This window comes from Esox lucius, chromosome 2 (genome assembly GCF_011004845.1).
Source record: "Esox lucius isolate fEsoLuc1 chromosome 2, fEsoLuc1.pri, whole genome shotgun sequence".
Lineage (NCBI taxonomy): Eukaryota > Metazoa > Chordata > Actinopteri > Esociformes > Esocidae > Esox > Esox lucius.
In genome coordinates this window covers 31,644,516-31,662,472 of record NC_047570.1, presented here as the reverse complement: position 1 = coordinate 31,662,472, position 17,957 = coordinate 31,644,516, and the positions used below count along the sequence as shown (strand labels likewise).

The window sequence follows — 17,957 nt, the reverse complement described above, 5'->3', positions numbered from 1 at the left end:
GTCCAAAAAATTCCAAGTAATTTCTGTTCTTTCAAGTGAAACTCATTGTGTGTATAGAAATTCCTCCATTTGAGATTCCATTGTCTAACACATAAAAAGCCTGAGAGGTGGAAAGCTGTTTCTTTGGACCCTGACCTGAATGCAAGCACTGTGGCCAATTCTTTAAATACCTGGTGATATTCACCCAAATCTGTTTTAATATTCGTGGTTGTGACGTCGAAAATACACATTCTGTATCAATAAACCCCCAAAAATGAACACAAGAGTTGGATTATTAACTAGCTCTTCAAGAATGTCATTTCAGAATGTTAGAAGCTTCCCGGTTGTATTTTTTGTACTTCATAGATTAATGCAATGTAACATGATCCATGTGACTATGAACATGTATGCATGTGTTATAATAGGCAAATATTATATAATACATTATAAACAGGGGGCTTCAAATCCTGAATGCTGATTGGCTGATCGCAGAGGAATGACATCACAGCACTTTTTACTCCTCAAATAGCCTTGTTAAATGCTTTATAAAAGCAAAAAGGCACATCAAAGGTTTGTGGTATATTTCCAATATACTACGGCTAAGCATTGTGTTCAGACTCTCCCCAATGCGTCACGCATAAGAACAGATCTTAGCCATGGTCTATTGGCCATATATCACACCCCTCATGGCTTATTGCTTAAATAAAGCACTTCCCTAGGTAAACATCGATTTAAGCCAACCACATTTCTTCATGTCTTACCTGTTCCGCAGGTGGAACTGCACTCAGTCCATGAGCCATACTTCCAAAAGAAATCGGGGATATTGTTGTCAGAGTCCAGAAGATTCTCTCTATGGATGGTGTACTCATAGCGCACTCCTGGGTTGGTCTCCTGGAAGAGTAGCTGTTAAGCACATTAAAAGATGGTCAATTAGAATGAAAAAGACAAAATAGAGAGATTGAATAAGACCGATAAAAACAAATCAAACCATGAAGGGGGCTGTCATAATCCCTCAGAGTTAAAGACTGGGACAATATGGCAGGAATTTTAGTCAAAGGGAAATCCAAATCACTCAGGAAAGAAGAATATTCTAGATCCACTAGACCTGTAACTATGTACATGTGCACATCAGTTGACTGTAAATTAATGTTATCACTCCCATTTCTTCATCCCATACGCTGTCAATGAAATTATTGCCAAGTACTTGTATAAAATATTGTCATATAATATAATTGATCTTCATACCCATCTTAAGAAAGGCCATTCTAGTGTTCCTATTTCTTATTCAATAGTGGTAAAGAGGTGAATGGAAAGAGGGCCATGCCTGTGAAATTAACCAGAGATGAAAAACCCAAACACCAGAACTAATACAGTTTGATCTCATGCACCCAGTTGTATAATTAAAGCTCTACAGTACCATTTATATTTACGTAGTAATCACTATGTGTGATTTAGGACATGAAAGAGAACCCGTCCTTAATCGGGCTGAACTGCAAATAGACAGTCTTTTGCCCCTGAAAGGTCCATGTCAATTGATAAAGTCACGAACAGACCTTTTAAACGTTGGAATTTGAAGTAAATTTGTGATTTCGTGTTGTGTCTTTTAGGCGCCTGTCTGTTTCTCTTTGTTTACTGTGCATGTATTTTTAGGTGGGTGCTAAAGTGAATTATATGAGATGTGTGTTGCTAATATGTATTCAGGAGATTGGAATGGGTGCCTGCCAGCCAGACTGATGGCCATTTCACTGGTGTCTTTGTCACACACCTATGAAACCTGATAATTTCCACTTAATGTTTTGGACCAAGCGTCACTGGAAAGGCCCAGAACCTCAGCTATCTAAACAGACAGGATGTCAAGATGGTACACAGCGAACAGGTTAGCTTGGGACGCCGGGGAGACAGACATTGGCGGAGAGCTGCTGGCTGCGGCTCCTTGCAAATCACCGTCTAAACAGGAGGTGTAACTGAAGCTTAAAATGGAGGCGAGGCACCCAGCATGCGGCAAAGTCCAGAGGACGCCTCGCGGCGATGACTCATCGAAGACTTTGTTTAACATTATGAATGGGTGACAAATGACACCATATTGAATACTGGGCCCTCTGGAAGACCATTCACGTTGTGACGTAAGAAAACAGGTGTAAGAAGACAACGGTTTGAGAAGAGACTGCGAAGTCATGTCTAATTTATATCACGTCTGCTGGTCGGAAACATAAGAGTGGTTCAACGGGGAAACTAGCAGGGGAACAGAGGCAGCCAGGTTTGTCCTTCAGATGCGGGAAGAAAAACTCAAAGGAAAAAGGAAACCCACAACTCTAAGCTCCATTTTCACAGGTAACGTAGTTAATGCGTTAGATCCTTGGATTTAGGATTTCATTAGGAACCCCAAAAAAGAGGGTACCAGACAAAACATTCAACATGACCTAATACATTAATAGATAAATACAGTACAAAGACAGAATACATGTGTTTAAAGCAGTGATTTAAATACACAGCTAAGGATATCGAACCAGAGATCCATGGATTATTGGGGCATTGTTCCACAAACAAAATGTTTATTCCACAAAACTCAACTTTCTCACCGAGCAGCGCTCCTTTTCATTCATAACATTTCAGTCCATCGTACAAGCTTTTCAGCTTCTCTTCCACTCCGTGGATTTCGGGCAATGACCACGACAACTAACAGACAACCGGCCTGACACAAAGTATCCCTAAAGCAGGACAATGCAAAGCAGCTATATCCAACATCCACCCCACCAACCCTGGTCACAATGATGCAGCTACACTGCAAGGCAGTGACTTCACCGTCTGAGCCATTCAGGAAAACATTTTATTTAAAGGCAATCACCAAGTGGTGTGCCTGATTGTCAGGTCAGAGTGAGTTTTACACAATCATTTCAAAATGATTTAGTGGCAAACACGGTCTGTGCTGTCTCAGTTGTTTTCATTAAGCTACGCCCGGGAACCAATACATTCAATGTGGGCTGAATAATGACATGACGCAGATTAAACAGAATTTCTGACAGTGCCTGTCAAGATATACAGTCGCCCATGACAATTCATAATTTGTCATTGACGGCACAGAAAAAAGCTTCATGCCTTTCAAAGTAGTTTTTGCCATAATTTTATTGGTGCTGATCAAATTATTCTTATTAGAATGAGCTCTACTCCTGTCATTGTATGAAGGAGAAGCATACCACAGGCAAACTGGGAAGCAAGAAAGCAATATTTGATTAAACAATATAATAATGGCCAGCTTTGTCCTAAAATAGACAGCAAAGCAAAGCTTCCGATGGGAATAAGTGAATCACAAGAAATTCTGAAGATTACAAATCACTCCATATGAGGCTGGAAGGGAATTCAAAATAAGGCAGGGAATTGCCAGGGATCTCACAATACAATTACCAAGATACTTAGTTGCCATACAAAATGTATCGTAATTCCCATTCTATATGCTACTTACCTTCGACAGCAACTTAAGTTGCTAGATGTTAATCTAGACTCCAGTGGCGTCGTTAGGCCTGGGCGTCCGGGGCTATAGCCCTGGATCTTTTATGAATAGTCCGGGATGTCAAATTGAAGAAAGAAAAAAAAAAGACAATGCCATTCACAATGCCAAATGTATTGTGATCCTAGCCACTCCTCTGCTTGAGTCTCCGTATATAAATCAAATGTCTCGACTTAGAAAACAGGACCATCCATATTTCTTATTTACATTTCATGATGTAATTTGCACAAATTGAGTTTGAAAAAAGAAGAATTACTTTTTTGTTATCTTGGTCACAATAACTAGGATTATTTTTTTTTAACAACATTGCTGATAACGAGGTCAAGCCCCTGCACTTAATGCAGTTCATGTTTTTAAATGGAAACATTTCTTAAATGCCCAATCTACAAGACACCATGAGTTCCAAATTTGGATGCCGTTATTTGGGAAATGGACCTTAAAAACCCAGCTCTATTTTCAGACATTTAAACTAAGACTGGCAATTTACCTGTCTTATTTTAATTAGCTCACTGTCTGATGGGAGGGTTGTTATGTCCTGCTGTGTGTGGAATAATGATTGATCCAGTCATGAGCTGAATGTGAAGTGCCTGGGATATGTGGTAGTGGTAACACAATAATCCAGAACACACTAGCAAGTTCTGAATAGCTTAAAATCAACACCTATATGCCCTAAACCAAATTGAGATATTACGGTAGGACCCTGAAATGAGCAGGTCATGCTCAAAAACCTAAAATTGTTGCTGATCTGAGGCAGTTCTGCATGGAAGAGAGGGCCAACGTTGATAACCTCATAAAACTGAATGTGGTGTTCACTGTCAAATCTCAAATATTTCACAAACATCTTACCAACATAAATTCTTAACATATCTGAAAGTACATTTTGCGCACACACACGCACACAAAATAAATTAATGTGGTAAAAAACTGAATCTAGCACAATTTAATATTATTATTCAGATAAAATAAACGTATAAAATCGCCCATCCCTCAAGCCCTTTATTTTTCTGTATGTCACTGTATGTTTGTCACTGGAAGCAACAGGAAACTGTTCTGGAAATCTGTTTTAGAGGACTTAACCACAGAGCTGTCACATCCCCAGTCCTTTACGTGGACTGGGAGACACACCCAGGTAAACAGCGGTTAGAGAGCTAGAGAAATGCTTTGACAGTGATGGCAAGGTAATGAGACCTTAAGGAGTCCTCCCCTTTACAATGTGTGCTTGTAGTGAGATGTACTATAACAGTAGCTCGAAATGTCCAAAGATTACGAAGCAGATTGTGGAGTTTATTAGTGATGCACTGAATGTGAGTGCCCTTATGTTCTGCATACATTATCCATCATTTTTCATAAAGTGACTACACATTCTTTCCACTTAATAAATGTATGTATATCTCACTGCACCACATAACAATTAAAAGCCCTCAAAAGTGGTATAGTTCTCCCACGATAATATTTGTAATCAAGGACTGAACTAAGGAAAAAAAAGGCCAGAAAAACACTAATGTCAGTGTCATGTTAAGGAAGGAACTCCAAACGGCTTTCGAAATGGAGATACAGTGAGAGCAAGAGATGAAGAGGTGGAAACGGAGAGAAGAAAAACACAAAGAAGAGAGAGAAAGAGAGAGACGGGGAAGAACAGAGAGACTGAAAAAGATAGGAGAGACAGAGAGAAACAGAGTGAAAAAGAAAGCAGAGAAAAGGACAGACCATTACGAGTGTCTAGCTGTGCCAGGGATTAGAGGCAGAAGAGGTCAACATGACATCACTGCCAACCCTCCACTCTGCCCACTGTCTAGGGACCATCCGACAGACAGGCTTTTCCCCCACCACCCCCACCTCGGTGGCATCACGCCAGGCTGGGGTGGACGAACTGGGTCAAAGCCCTTTAGATGCCTGTTGGCACTGGCACTGCCTCTGGCCTACATCCCTGATGAATTATGCCGCCACCTTCATGTTGGCACGACAGAGGATTGCCGCGTTCAATTCAAAGGCCCACTACAATGGGGATATTGTATATACTGGAGATATTTATAATTGATTAACAGGATCTAGGGTGAATCCACTGTACGGAGAATTAAGCATAAAACAAAATATAAAAAAAGCAATAATAAAAATGTATAAAAATATACTTAAAAAAACTATTACTCAATACTGTAGACTTACGTTTGCATAATTGAATGAGGAATAACAATGCATAAGTTCATACATTATATAGGACCACAGGTTTACATTGCCCTCCCCCACTAAATTGATTCGAAGAATCTTTCTGAAACAACCATCATCTACGTGAAAAATACACATACTGTCACCATGAAAAAACATGAATTTAGGGAGGCAAATCGACTGTGGTACATGCCAAATACATTTAATGTAGCACTCTGACGCTGAACTTGCTAACTCGACCATGATCTCGCTGTGCCAATTACTTAATCCCTTTATTTATTTGAAAATAGTACAAAGACAACATATACAATGTTGAACCAGAGAAATCTTTTTGTTTCTGGAAAAATACATGCCCGTTTTGAATATGATGCCAGCAACACGTTTCAAAAAAGTTGGGACAGGGCCGTGTTTATTACTGTGTTGCATCTCCTTTTTTAAAATAACACTCTTAGCAGCCAGCCTCTTTCACTACGGAGCCATGCTGTTGTAATATGTGCAGAATGTGGGTTGGCAATGTCTTAACCTTCCTTGAAAAATATGTTGTCTGGATGGCAGCATTAATGGTGCTTTCACAGATGTGCAAGTTACCCATACCATGTGCACTAATACACCCCCATACCATAACGGATGCTGGCTTTTGAACTGTGCACTGATAACAAGCCGGATGGTCTTGAACCATGAGTCCCAAAAATAATTTCACATTTTTATTTGTCAGACCACAGGACAATTTTCCACTTTGCCCCAGTCCATCTTAAATGGACCGCATACAGAGATTTCTCTGGATTCTCTGATTCTTTTAATGATATTATGTACCGCAGATTATGAGATCCCCAAAATCTGCAATTTTACATTGAGGAATGTTATTCTTAATATGTTACACTATTTGCCTGTGCAGTCTTTAACAAAGTGGTGAACCCCTCCTCATCTTCTGAAAGATTCATCCTCTCTGGGTTGATCTTTATTTACCCAATCATGTCACTAACCTGTTGCCAATGAACCTAATTAGTTGTGAGATGTTCCACCAGATTCTGTTTTGTATACTACACAACTTTTCCAGTCTTTTGTTGTCCCAGTCCCAGCTTTTTTGAAACAAATTCAAGGTGGGCACATGCTTTTCAAGGAACAATAGAAATGTTCAGTTTCAACATCTGACATGTCGTTCTTCTACTATTTTCTATTAAATATAGTGTTCCACTTTGCGTGTTGTTTGTGGTGTTTGCACTTATGATGTAAGATCATTGTTGGCTGCTAACCTGGTCCTTATTGTAAATGGTTCACATGTGTGTTAGGAGGCATTGGATCTGCATTCCCGTCGCGTCTGCTGTTAGATACCTGTATGTAGGGAAGCTAAGGATCCATAATGTATGACATTCCTAGGAATGTGTAAACCGTAAACTTCAAAGTGTCTCCTTTCAAATTAAATTCCGGTCCTGAGTAAAAAGCAGTTAAAATTTCATTTTAGCTGAAAATCAAGATTCCAGCTCTGATCCTTGAGAGGGCAGCATTCAAGTATTTACGACACGTCCTTTGAAATTAGACTGTTTAGACAGGCACAGAGGTTCAGAGTGTGATTCTTTGTGAACACCTCCATCACACAGCCAACAGTGCAAATCCCTGGGAGGGAATAATTAGCTAGAAACAACCAGCAAACACAATGCCAGAAAACTGCCACAAAACTATTGCCACAGTCACTCATGCAAAAGAGAGTTGCATTGAAAATCGACCACCTGAAGAAAACATCTGTCTGTTGCTTCTGGGTAATTAGGATGGGGCTCTCCAACACCTCCCAAGTATGAAGTGTTTTAGATAAGCTAACCGACAGCTGACGCCTGTAGAATGACTGCGTGGAGTGTTTGTACAAAGAAATGCTTTCTATGCTTGTACAGGTGCTCGTGATCATCCTACCTGAATCCACACCGGCTCCAGGGTTGGTCCAGGGGAGGTCAGGTTCTCTAGGTGGCCCGTCCTCTCATAGGTGAATACGGTCCCTGCTGCCTTGTACTCGCCATTCCATTGGATGGTCCAGCCGCCGTTCAGGAAGTACTTGTCGGGGTCATCACTTCGGAGCGCCAAGAAATTCCCAGCTTCGGCCACCTCCTCAATGCGGATGTCTCGCGCACCCTCCGGGATTAGACCAATGTCTACATAGCCTTGGAGAGACAGACAAACTTAGCAGGGGCCGTTCAACCTCCAAATCTATTACTGTCTACTGATGTAAATCTCAATACGTCCCTAGCAGTATGCCCAGTATACCCTCTTATTTAATGTGTTGCTAACAAAATTCAGGGTGACTTCTTGAGAGTGAAAGTTTTGAACACAATCTGGATTTGAATAATTCAGTTCATATTACACTGTTACATAATAAAAAAGCATGAAAGTTGAATGAATAATAATTTTACATTAACCTTTGTAACAGCCAAAGATATAATTTGAGATATTCAATCTTCTACAAGTGGCAAGTCACAAAAACAGACATAAAACAATGTGGTGACTTTGCTCTGCAGCAGGTAGCTTTCCATCCCAGTTGGCTCCTGGAAGGTCTAATTAGCCCTTAACTCCCTCAGCTGCATAGGACATACGTTATGGGACACTGAAAACAACACCAGTATCCTCTATAGCCACAGAACAGAAACACAGTGCCAATAGCAACACTTGGTAAACCTTCTGACAATTTGAAAAGGGTCAGCCTGGATGTTAATGTCAAAATGGTTAGGTTTTGGAATGTCAGAAGCCATTTGTATCCGTGTTGAAGTGCAGACAGTCAGGGGAGTGTCTTACCAAGCCCTTCGCTCTCCTCAAAGGTCTTTTTCACAGTCTCACAAGTTGATCCGTTGCCATGGCAAACTCCACAGCGATCCTCCACCGCATTGGAGTCAATCTTGTAGTCACACCCCACGTTCTGAGAGCACAAAATATGTTTCAAAATCAAAACCATGCAAGAACATGAAATGAATACTTCATATAGAATTAACTGACAGCAGAGAAGAATTGTTGACTTTCTATAGAGGAAGAAAGACACCGTAAAATGGACAACATATGTAACCATTTTAGGAAAGTATGTCTTTTGGGTCCATCTTTATGGATTTCTCTGGAATAATGTCCAGCCCAAATGTAACTTTTAGGCCCAAATTATTGTCGTTAATGTGTGTGTGGCCATACAAGCCTGCAGAGAAACCACTTTAAAAACCCCACCTAAATGTCTTAAGCTGATATATAAATAAATGTTTGCTATTACCTCATATAGGACAATTAATCAGCAGCCTACTCACATGAATGTCTGAAAATACCTGTACACGCCAAAACCACTGAGTCTGAGATGCTGCTTTTTTAAATATATACATCGTATATTCAAACTCACAGTAGTTCTTCCATAAATATCACCCAAGTTGTTCTTCCCAGTTGAGTTAATAAAACATGTGTTGTCTGAGGTGAAGCGGAAAACCCATATCACCTATCTGTCAAGAAAACAAAAAATGTGAGCGAAACTGTAGCATGAGGTGTCAGGAGTCAGCATTTGTTGTCATCTTTAATAAACATTTCCACATCTCAAAAGTGATAAAACAGATGCCATCATGCCATCTGTTGTGTACATTCCAGTACATACAGTGTAGGTTTGAATAGCTAATTTGTTTCAGAAGTTTTGAGGGAATTGAGGCCAGGTGATTTCTCCTCTAAATCAGCAGGATCTATACAACAGATTGTGCGGACAAAACTTGTCTTTACATCCCTTTTTGGAAAAAGAGAACATTTGACAAACTTTCTTTTAGGGTGAACTATCCAGCTGCAGTGACTGTTCCCAAATGATTAGTTTTACTATTTAGGTGGTCCTTCTGTTAAACCATGTGTTGTGAACTCCAAATCCACTATTTTCTTATTATGGAAAAGAGTGGAAACCATAGAAAAACCAAGGTCAACCTGAGGGTCTTTGTAGAAAATGTAAATGAGATAAGATAAAAGGCAAAAATCTTGGATCCTAACATCAATATTTGGATGGCTTATAAACAGACTAAATATTTAACGTATTTCAGCCAAAATCAATTAAACAAAGACAGCATTCACACAGAACAGCTTAACTGAGGTTAGGACAACAAAATGTGTCCCTGCAAAATCGAGTCACCAATATATATATTCAGTAAAGCATTATTTATTTTTTCCTACATCCAGTAAACCTAACCGCTGAATGTGCCATTTTGGATGAAGATTTTGTACAGACTGAAACTGTACTTGAGTAGATAGTGACACTACATTTTCATACAGAATGTGAAACATTCGACATGACTGCGGTGAAAATTAGCAGCAGACTGGTTGGAATATAAAAAATGAGAAAGAAAGAGAAGGAAGAAGATAATAGGGGACGTGACGGACGGAGAAGCACGACTTCCGGGAGCCAAGTTGCCTCTACCTTGCAGATGCCATTAATGCACATGTCACGGCTTGTGCTGCCCTCATAACACTGGGTCCCATCGATGGCGGCGTCCAGCATCTTCTCCGAGAAGTATTCGTTCACAGGACGACAGTGCAACTCACAAGGGTTCACTGACAACAGAAACATTTCACTTTAGGGACATGGTTTCACTTCACACCGAGGCTTTATCTGTGGGGACAACAAGCACTTTTATGCGCGTAAACAAACATGAAAATCACCATAAAATAGGCAAGTAACAATATAGCATAGGCAATGCTACGGGCAGGTATGCAATTGGTGGTTAATGTCCTGCCCTATTTATGTCACAAAATACTAATAAAAACATGAACTACAGGATTAGATAGATAATAGTGTTCATGTTTAATGGGTACCAAATGACCTCTCATTCCATTGAGCCCATTATGTCTACAACACAAGCAGTAGGGTTTTACACTGGCTTACATGCTAATTGGTCTACCGCTCAGCAGAGGTGGAACTATATTTAATATCCCCCTGAAAGAAAAATACCACTCAGAAGATTCTTGACATTGCACAGACCTGTGTAACCTTTACTTAGGCCTAATGTTTTATCACCTCCACATGAATTCAGCCAGGGCATATCTGGTCAATATCTCCTATCTCTCCCCAGTCCTGAGCCTGGTAATCCAGCATATGAGCCATGCATGCTGGGGGTTTCAGCAGTTGAATGTACCCAGTGGTATGTCTTGGGTTTCCAAGGACAACGTTTCAATCTCCACAAGGAGTCATCGCTTTCTAACCTTATTAAGCAGCATAAGCGGTGGCCCCCGACCACTAGGGATCAAATAAGATTTGGCTTAGGGTTCCCAAAAGGCTAGAGCTGGCACTGTACACAGTATAGAAATATGTTTTTCCTTTTACAAATAAACACTTACTGCCCAAATAAACGGCTACAGTTCAACTTTCAGGTGCCTAAGGAACGGTACAGTACATTCGACATGTAGCACTTTTATGTTCTGCTAACGACAGAACCTGGCTTGTGCAATTCTCACCTCTGTTGTTGACCTGCACCCACTTGTAGAACTTGCCTTTGTATGGCATGGTGTTGAAGTGGTTGCACTGGACGTGTCTGAAGGAGGGCTGGCCGAGCGGGCAGGGGCTGCTGTTACAAATCTTGTAACGCCTTCGCTCCCCCGTGCAATACTTCCCCCCGTACTTGGGACTGGCGTAGGAGAGAGTGGAGTGCCATTCGTTTAGAGTGGGCAACAGAAATTGATCTCAACAGACAATAGTGTTTTCAGATGGCTATTCAAGGCAGCTGATAAGAAGTAGGAAGACAGTGGCTTAACCCTTGCAATTTGATCTGGCAAGCAGCAGATAGCTTCAACAAACCTGGCCCAGTGACAGCATCTGTCAAGCGTACAGTAACAGGACACAAAGACTGAATAAAGAGGTGTCAGTCTTTCTATGGCGGGGTGAATGTCTAGAGGAGTTTCTCCTCGTCCTTGACTGATTAATTCATTCACTCACTGATAAAACTCCTTCACCTGACTGGACGCTATCCTTCGACAATAACAGGTTATTGGAGATTCCATATGGAGGTGTTTCCACAATATGCAAATTAATTGGACAAGCACGTTGCTTGTACGTAATTAACATAGATTCTACATAATTAGCATGGCACAAGTGGTTTGATTATAAAATTATTACAGCCTATACATTTTTTTCTCAATGCCCAACTTAATATAAACACAATAAAGCAGTTATGAAGCATTTTAATGGAGTAGTTTACTTAAGTCAATAACAATTGTTTATTTTTGAATATGAAGATAGCAATACATTTGTAATGCTACCATTCACTCCCAGTCACAACAAACACAGATGCTGGTCCCTTGTAAAACAATACTGCAAAGAGTGATGAGATATTAGAATTCTTCTTGTCCTAACCTTGAATAATAAAATCTGGCCTTGAGGGTGACAATGGCACCATATGGCCTAATCATGTTTCTACTAACAAACTAATGAAACCTTTGAAAAAAACCAAACACATTGTGTTCTAATAACATAGTTCCTCTTAAAGAAGATTCTATAGGGCAAATGAAAAAACCTGAAAATAGGGAATTACATCTGACAGTGAAGTTCTTAACAAATTAGCCAATTGACTGCAATTCTGACAACTGTAATAACCGCAAACAATTTTACACTCCACTTATCAATGTTAATACTTTCCAAGCTCACTTGTCCTCAAGTGAGTTTTGACTTCCATTACATGCATTGAAATGCAAAATCATACTGCATTCCATTACTGACAATGATCAATGCTTCAGAATCAGGGTTCATTGTGCTTTAACCTTTGACTTCTTTGGAAAGGGTTTGACTGTCAGGACTCGCAGTTCCAGCTGTCCTCAATTCCACTAAGGTTGGTGGAGGAAAATTGGGAATAATGACAGGGCCGATTATTCCACTTTTCTATCTCTTTCATGTCTGGAAACTATAAAGCTATGAACTTCTAAATCCAATTGCGCTCCATCAATCAAAATGTCCACCTGGGCTGCTTTTTGGCTAGTCTCTGGGAGGTTTCTGTTGAGTGCAGAAACAGGTGGTACTTCAACCAGATGTCCTAAATGTTCCAGGCAGATATTTGATCTGGAACTGTGTATATGTGGAACCCGACTCAAGTATTTAGACACATACAGAACTTATGTTGCATGAAGTACTCTACCTTCAATTCCTATAATCATTATGTTTAATTAAAAGATTATAATGAATTAGAGACCCCAATGACTCATGTAATGAATGCATTGTTTTTTTCCTTCAAAAACCGGCGGAAATATAAAACAATTAAAAACTGAAAAATGCACAGCAGGACAAAAATTATTATAATAACCCAGAAGCTCACTGAAAATGATGCCAAAAGACCAAGCAGTGTAATTACAGCCTATTAAGTGCTTAATACTCAGTTGCACTCAACTTTTAATGAAAAGCACAATTTCAGAATGTCAACAATGAAAGACCTCAAGTTACTTCTTCAGACACCATGTCATTTCTTGACACAACAGTGCCTGTCCTGGCTACAACAGGAACAACAACAGAAACCCCACAGACTTTCCATGCTTGTCACCGGTTGTCAGTACTGTATGTTGTTGCAGCTTTCTGTTGGTTCCTTTGCTTTTTTTTTATGGTGACCAGCCTTTGACACAAGCCAAATCAGCATCAAGTCACATTACGCTTGCTATGCTAGTAATTCTTAAATCTTACCCTGCCAGAGTGGGGTGATTTAATATCCAACAATAGGAATCTTAAATCACCAAAACTCTGCATTGACTTCCAGGGTTAGGGACATGAATAAGTCAGACTTCCATACAAAAAAATATACATTGGAATAAATATTGGGTTCCAATGATGGGTTACAGAAGTGTAATCTCAGTCATTGTGAGGACTTGAAGTATAAGCAATAGCGATATTACTGTACAACATAGATGTAATTCCCCCCCAAGACAATAAAGCAATTGTATGTTGACCAAACCTGTATTAATGTTTCAACCTTTGAGATTAGAAATGGTAGACATGGTATTCTATTCCATTGGTACCTGGTTTCAAAGAGCACAGTGAACGACATGCAGCAGACAACTTTCGTTTCCACTTGTGACAAGCAAGTGACAGGGCAACGGCGTTCCATTGTGCGTTTGGTTACGTGAGTTTTATCTGTCATGTAATTTGAAGATAATGACCAGGATGCTATATAGAACAATTTGTTTGTTTTCAAGCAAGTCTAACTGTCATGTCCGCCTATCGCTACCTTAAAATGCTCTGTGACAATATTTCTAAACCGGGGTTTAGGAATCCAGACTTTACAATCAATAACAGATTTAGACCTGGGACAACATGATCACTGTAACAACTAGCAAGTAGAAACAAAAACATTCTATACCCCCATCTCTTGAATTGCACAGCCTGAGCTAGACCATATTGGAAAAGCATGAACCAGAAAGATGAACCATGAACATGAACCAGCAGTTTCAGGCAAAACCAATGTTGTGCCCACAGTATAGCACATTAATGATCATCAACCGTTTAATAAATGTCAAAATAACATATTTATAAATAAAAACATATATTTAAAAATAAATAACGAATATGTCTTATAAATCACTGAAGGTCATTTGAAAGTATTATTCGACTCTACAGAATTTGTAAATAAATTATCAATGTCCTGTTGACTTATGACAGTTCCTTACTGATCCACTGGTTACTATAGAATGTTAAATGTATCTAGACGGCTTAATGGACCTGAAAAGGTTATGTGCATGTTTAGAGCCTACACGAGTTGGAGTAGTCGTACATGAGGCAGCCAGGTATTCCTCTTTGTTCCCATGCCGAAGATTAGGGCTGCTATTGGATTAAATATACTGAATTAAAAGGCTTGTAAACAGAGAACAACACCCAACATGTGGACACCACAGGGAACACTGCGTTGGACAGCGACAGCAAGCGGCTGACTGAGGTGAGGGAACCGACACTGGGTACTTACACCGGGTTCACGCAGTCCCTGTGGGCGTTCTGAACCCCGCCCCCGCAGGTCCTGGAACAGGCCGACCACTCGCTCCACGCCGCCCAGCCCCCGTTGACGCTCTCGGGCCGGTAGCCCACCGCCACACACTCCCCGTCAAAGCACCACTGTCAATGACACATTTCAATAGCTCACCGCGGGCCCACAGCGAAGTGTCGTCAACACAAGGCCTAGTCTATGTTTTTTAGGGGCTTGTATCCCATGGGGTCCTGTATCCGGGACTGAGGAAACATTAGCAAAGACGTCACAAATGCGGCTGCACTGGGTTATCGTTTCCAATAAGTGTAAGATTTTAGTTTTCAGTCCTGTAGACATCAGAGTAAAAAAATTATAAAGAACCAGAAATTAGCAGACTACATAACTACAATGAACATACCGATGTAGTCACAGCACTGTTGCATGACCTTTTCTTTTCAAAAGACTACAATGTACAGAAGTATATTTGTTTTGGGCAGGCGATCGATTTATGCTATTGAACCAGGTTGGAAAAGAGAAAGAAAAGATCATTTGTCTCCTTAGGACGTCGTAATGCAATGACACCAATGCATCCGACCCCAACCGCCGTGCGCACATACCTTGTCCTCACCGCACCGCGTCCCGTCCACCGCTCCGTCAAGCTTGGAGTGGCAGGTTACTCCCACGGTGCACCACAATGTACTGCACACGTTCTATGGGGCATAAAGAGCTGCAGTTACACACACCGCCTGCATGGGGGAAATGAAGCCTCCAATTTATGCGTCAAACATACAAACTGCCACGGTTGCTATGTCACTGAGAGCAGCTGTGTTCTGAGGCGGGTGCCAGTGCAGAGAGATTGCTGACATAATTTGCGAGGTTCAAGACGAGATAGCTCAACATAATGTGCATCTGATGTGATATGAGCTGCCAGGAAAGGCAAAATATTCAACGGATGAAAACGTAATGAAGATGTGTGGAATAGGGTTGTCTCCTTAATTAATGTGGATTCCAGTTTGCAAGGACATTCATGAGTTCATCCGGAATCAGAAAAGTTTTTACTTCAGTATTAATTGTGTTTTGAAAGTTATTACAATACAAAGAGTTGGTATTGATGGTTGTGCTCTCATCAGATATTATAAGCCTCATGGTCTATTCCTGAGGTGGTGTGGCATGGCTCGCAAATAAAAAGAAAAGTACTACAGTAACTGCTTTTGTTTGGTTTTCATGCTGTGCAAAACTACAGCACATATCACTCCACCATAACACTTGTGGAGGTCAGCACCAAGGTCATGAAGCACAAGCAAATACATTACATTCTTTAGGGGGAAGACTAGCATATACAGGAAGTAACAGATGGCAGTTCATTGTGTTATTGTGGTGAGCTAAATAAGGACAGGCAGACAGTGAACATACAGATTATCTGTACTGTAATGTTGTCAGTGGGGCAATGGCATAAAGGGTGAAAGGAAGGAGTGAGAGAGAAATAGCGAGAGGGGGGGGTGATGGGAGGGAGGTTAGTGTCACGGTCGTGGTTGCGGTAGGACACAGGCACAGAGTCAAAACAATGGAAACAATCCATGTTTAATCAAAAAGGGGCCAAAAACAAAAAGTGACATGGGGCATCCAGTGGAAACCCAAAACCAAAATGAACCACACTGGGTGTGGCCACATTTAGAACATAAATAGGGTCCCCAATTGGAGGCAACGATCTACACCTGCCTCCAACTGGGGAGACCAAAAGGAACAGAGGTGGCTAGAGGCACCACCTGCCGTCCTGTCCTGACTATGGCCCCAGCCCAGTGCAGAGATGGCTAGGGGCATAGCCAGGACGTGACAGTGAGGGGAGGATGTGAGAGGGTATGCTGGAAGGAGAAAAGAAAAGGAGGGGATAAAGAGGAGGTAAAGAGGGACAGAGTGAGGCAAGGGGAGGAAGGAAAGCAGGAAGGGAGAGATTGAGATGTTTATGTTTGTGAGTTTATTTCTGTCTGTCTGCCGGCTTGGCTTTATGGATTAGGCACAGAAAACATTACCATGTTTAAGCAAGACAGAAATATGCAGGAGAGTAATAAGATGAGAACCATTTCAGAATCAAAGCACCTATGCGTACTGTGGCTGTCCATAACATACCATCTTCAGCAGAGCACATTATTTAAATAACCTCCCACCTCTCTTTACTCAGTAGAATAAACAGCTGTGGTATAAACATAGTAAGATATACATTTGTGAGCTGGTTACCTTCTACCGTGTGGCTAAGCAATATGGCTAAGAGTTGTTCTCAGGCACGATGCATGGTGGAATGTCTGGACACAGCGTTTAGCCTTAGTATATTAGCAAAATACAATGAACCCCCTTATTGTGATTATAAGCCTGTTGCCGACACAAAATACTTTGGCTATAATGGACAAAAGGGGCCTCATATATACACATAAGAAGTCCTGTTATTTTTTTATTTTTTTTTACAGTACCTGTATATGTCATTTAGGTAGTTTAGCTATCACACTATAATATCACAGCCAACCATCTTGGCAATCAAATACTTATTTACAATTGCTAGGCTCACTGCATCTGTGTTTGCTAGTAAATGAACATTGCATCCAAAGTTGATAGTGTAATGGTGTTTTGTTGACACTTCGCTGTGTGTGACTAACCTCTTTGCAACTGTATTACAGGCTTTTTATCCATTTAAAAAATACTCCCACATCCACATTCTCCCACAAGCCTGGAAAATGATGTTGCTGATACACAATGTCTTATCCCAGCCAAAACAATATCCAGTTCACCACACAGTGGTTCCTTGCACAGCGTTATAACCCACAGTAACACATTCTGGTCCCACTGGCTCACTGCTCAGCGTTATATCCCATATAAATCCTTTCTGATCACACAGGCTCACTGCTCAGTATCATATCCCACAGAAATCCTTTCTGATCACACAGGCTCACTGCTCAGCGTCATAACCCACAGAAATCCTTTCTGATCACACTGGCTCACTGCTCTGCGTTATATCTCACAGTAACACTTTCTGATCACACTGACTCACTGCTCTGCGTTATATCTCACAGTAACACTTTCTGATCAGACTAGCTCACTGCTCTGCGTTATATCCCACAGTAATGCTTTCTCATCACGAGGAAGATAACTAGTGTCTGTAACCTGAGAGGTGTCTGGAGAGGAGTCTGATTCTATTAGAGAGTGCTTTTAAAGAACAACCCTAGGTGAGAGACAGTACGTCCAGTCTGGTGTCCCGGTGCTGTGATATGTTGCTGATATGGGACATGATGTAGGAAAGCTCATATAAGCCTGTCTGGAAGGGGAGGCGGTCAGCTCTCTCACACAACACAAGAAGAAAGTGACTTTACATGTCCTGACACTGGGAGCTTCCATCATGTAAAGACAAT

At 40.9% G+C, this 17,957-nt stretch overlaps 1 protein-coding gene across 1 annotated transcript in view; it reads right to left on the bottom strand.

Annotated features, from left to right (window-relative positions):
- LOC105014014 (A disintegrin and metalloproteinase with thrombospondin motifs 7) overlaps window positions 1-17,957 on the bottom strand; it is a 118,815-nt gene that overhangs the window by 49,011 nt on the left and 51,847 nt on the right. The window contains exons 10-16 of the mRNA XM_010875959.3: window positions 15,177-15,269; window positions 14,563-14,708; window positions 11,084-11,253; window positions 10,050-10,183; window positions 8,426-8,546; window positions 7,553-7,797; window positions 741-882 (exon numbers count right to left, since the gene is read on the bottom strand). Coding sequence (XP_010874261.2) covers window positions 741-882; window positions 7,553-7,797; window positions 8,426-8,546; window positions 10,050-10,183; window positions 11,084-11,253; window positions 14,563-14,708; window positions 15,177-15,269 — 1,051 coding nt within the window. The remainder of the gene's footprint in view (window positions 1-740; window positions 883-7,552; window positions 7,798-8,425; window positions 8,547-10,049; window positions 10,184-11,083; window positions 11,254-14,562; window positions 14,709-15,176; window positions 15,270-17,957) is intronic.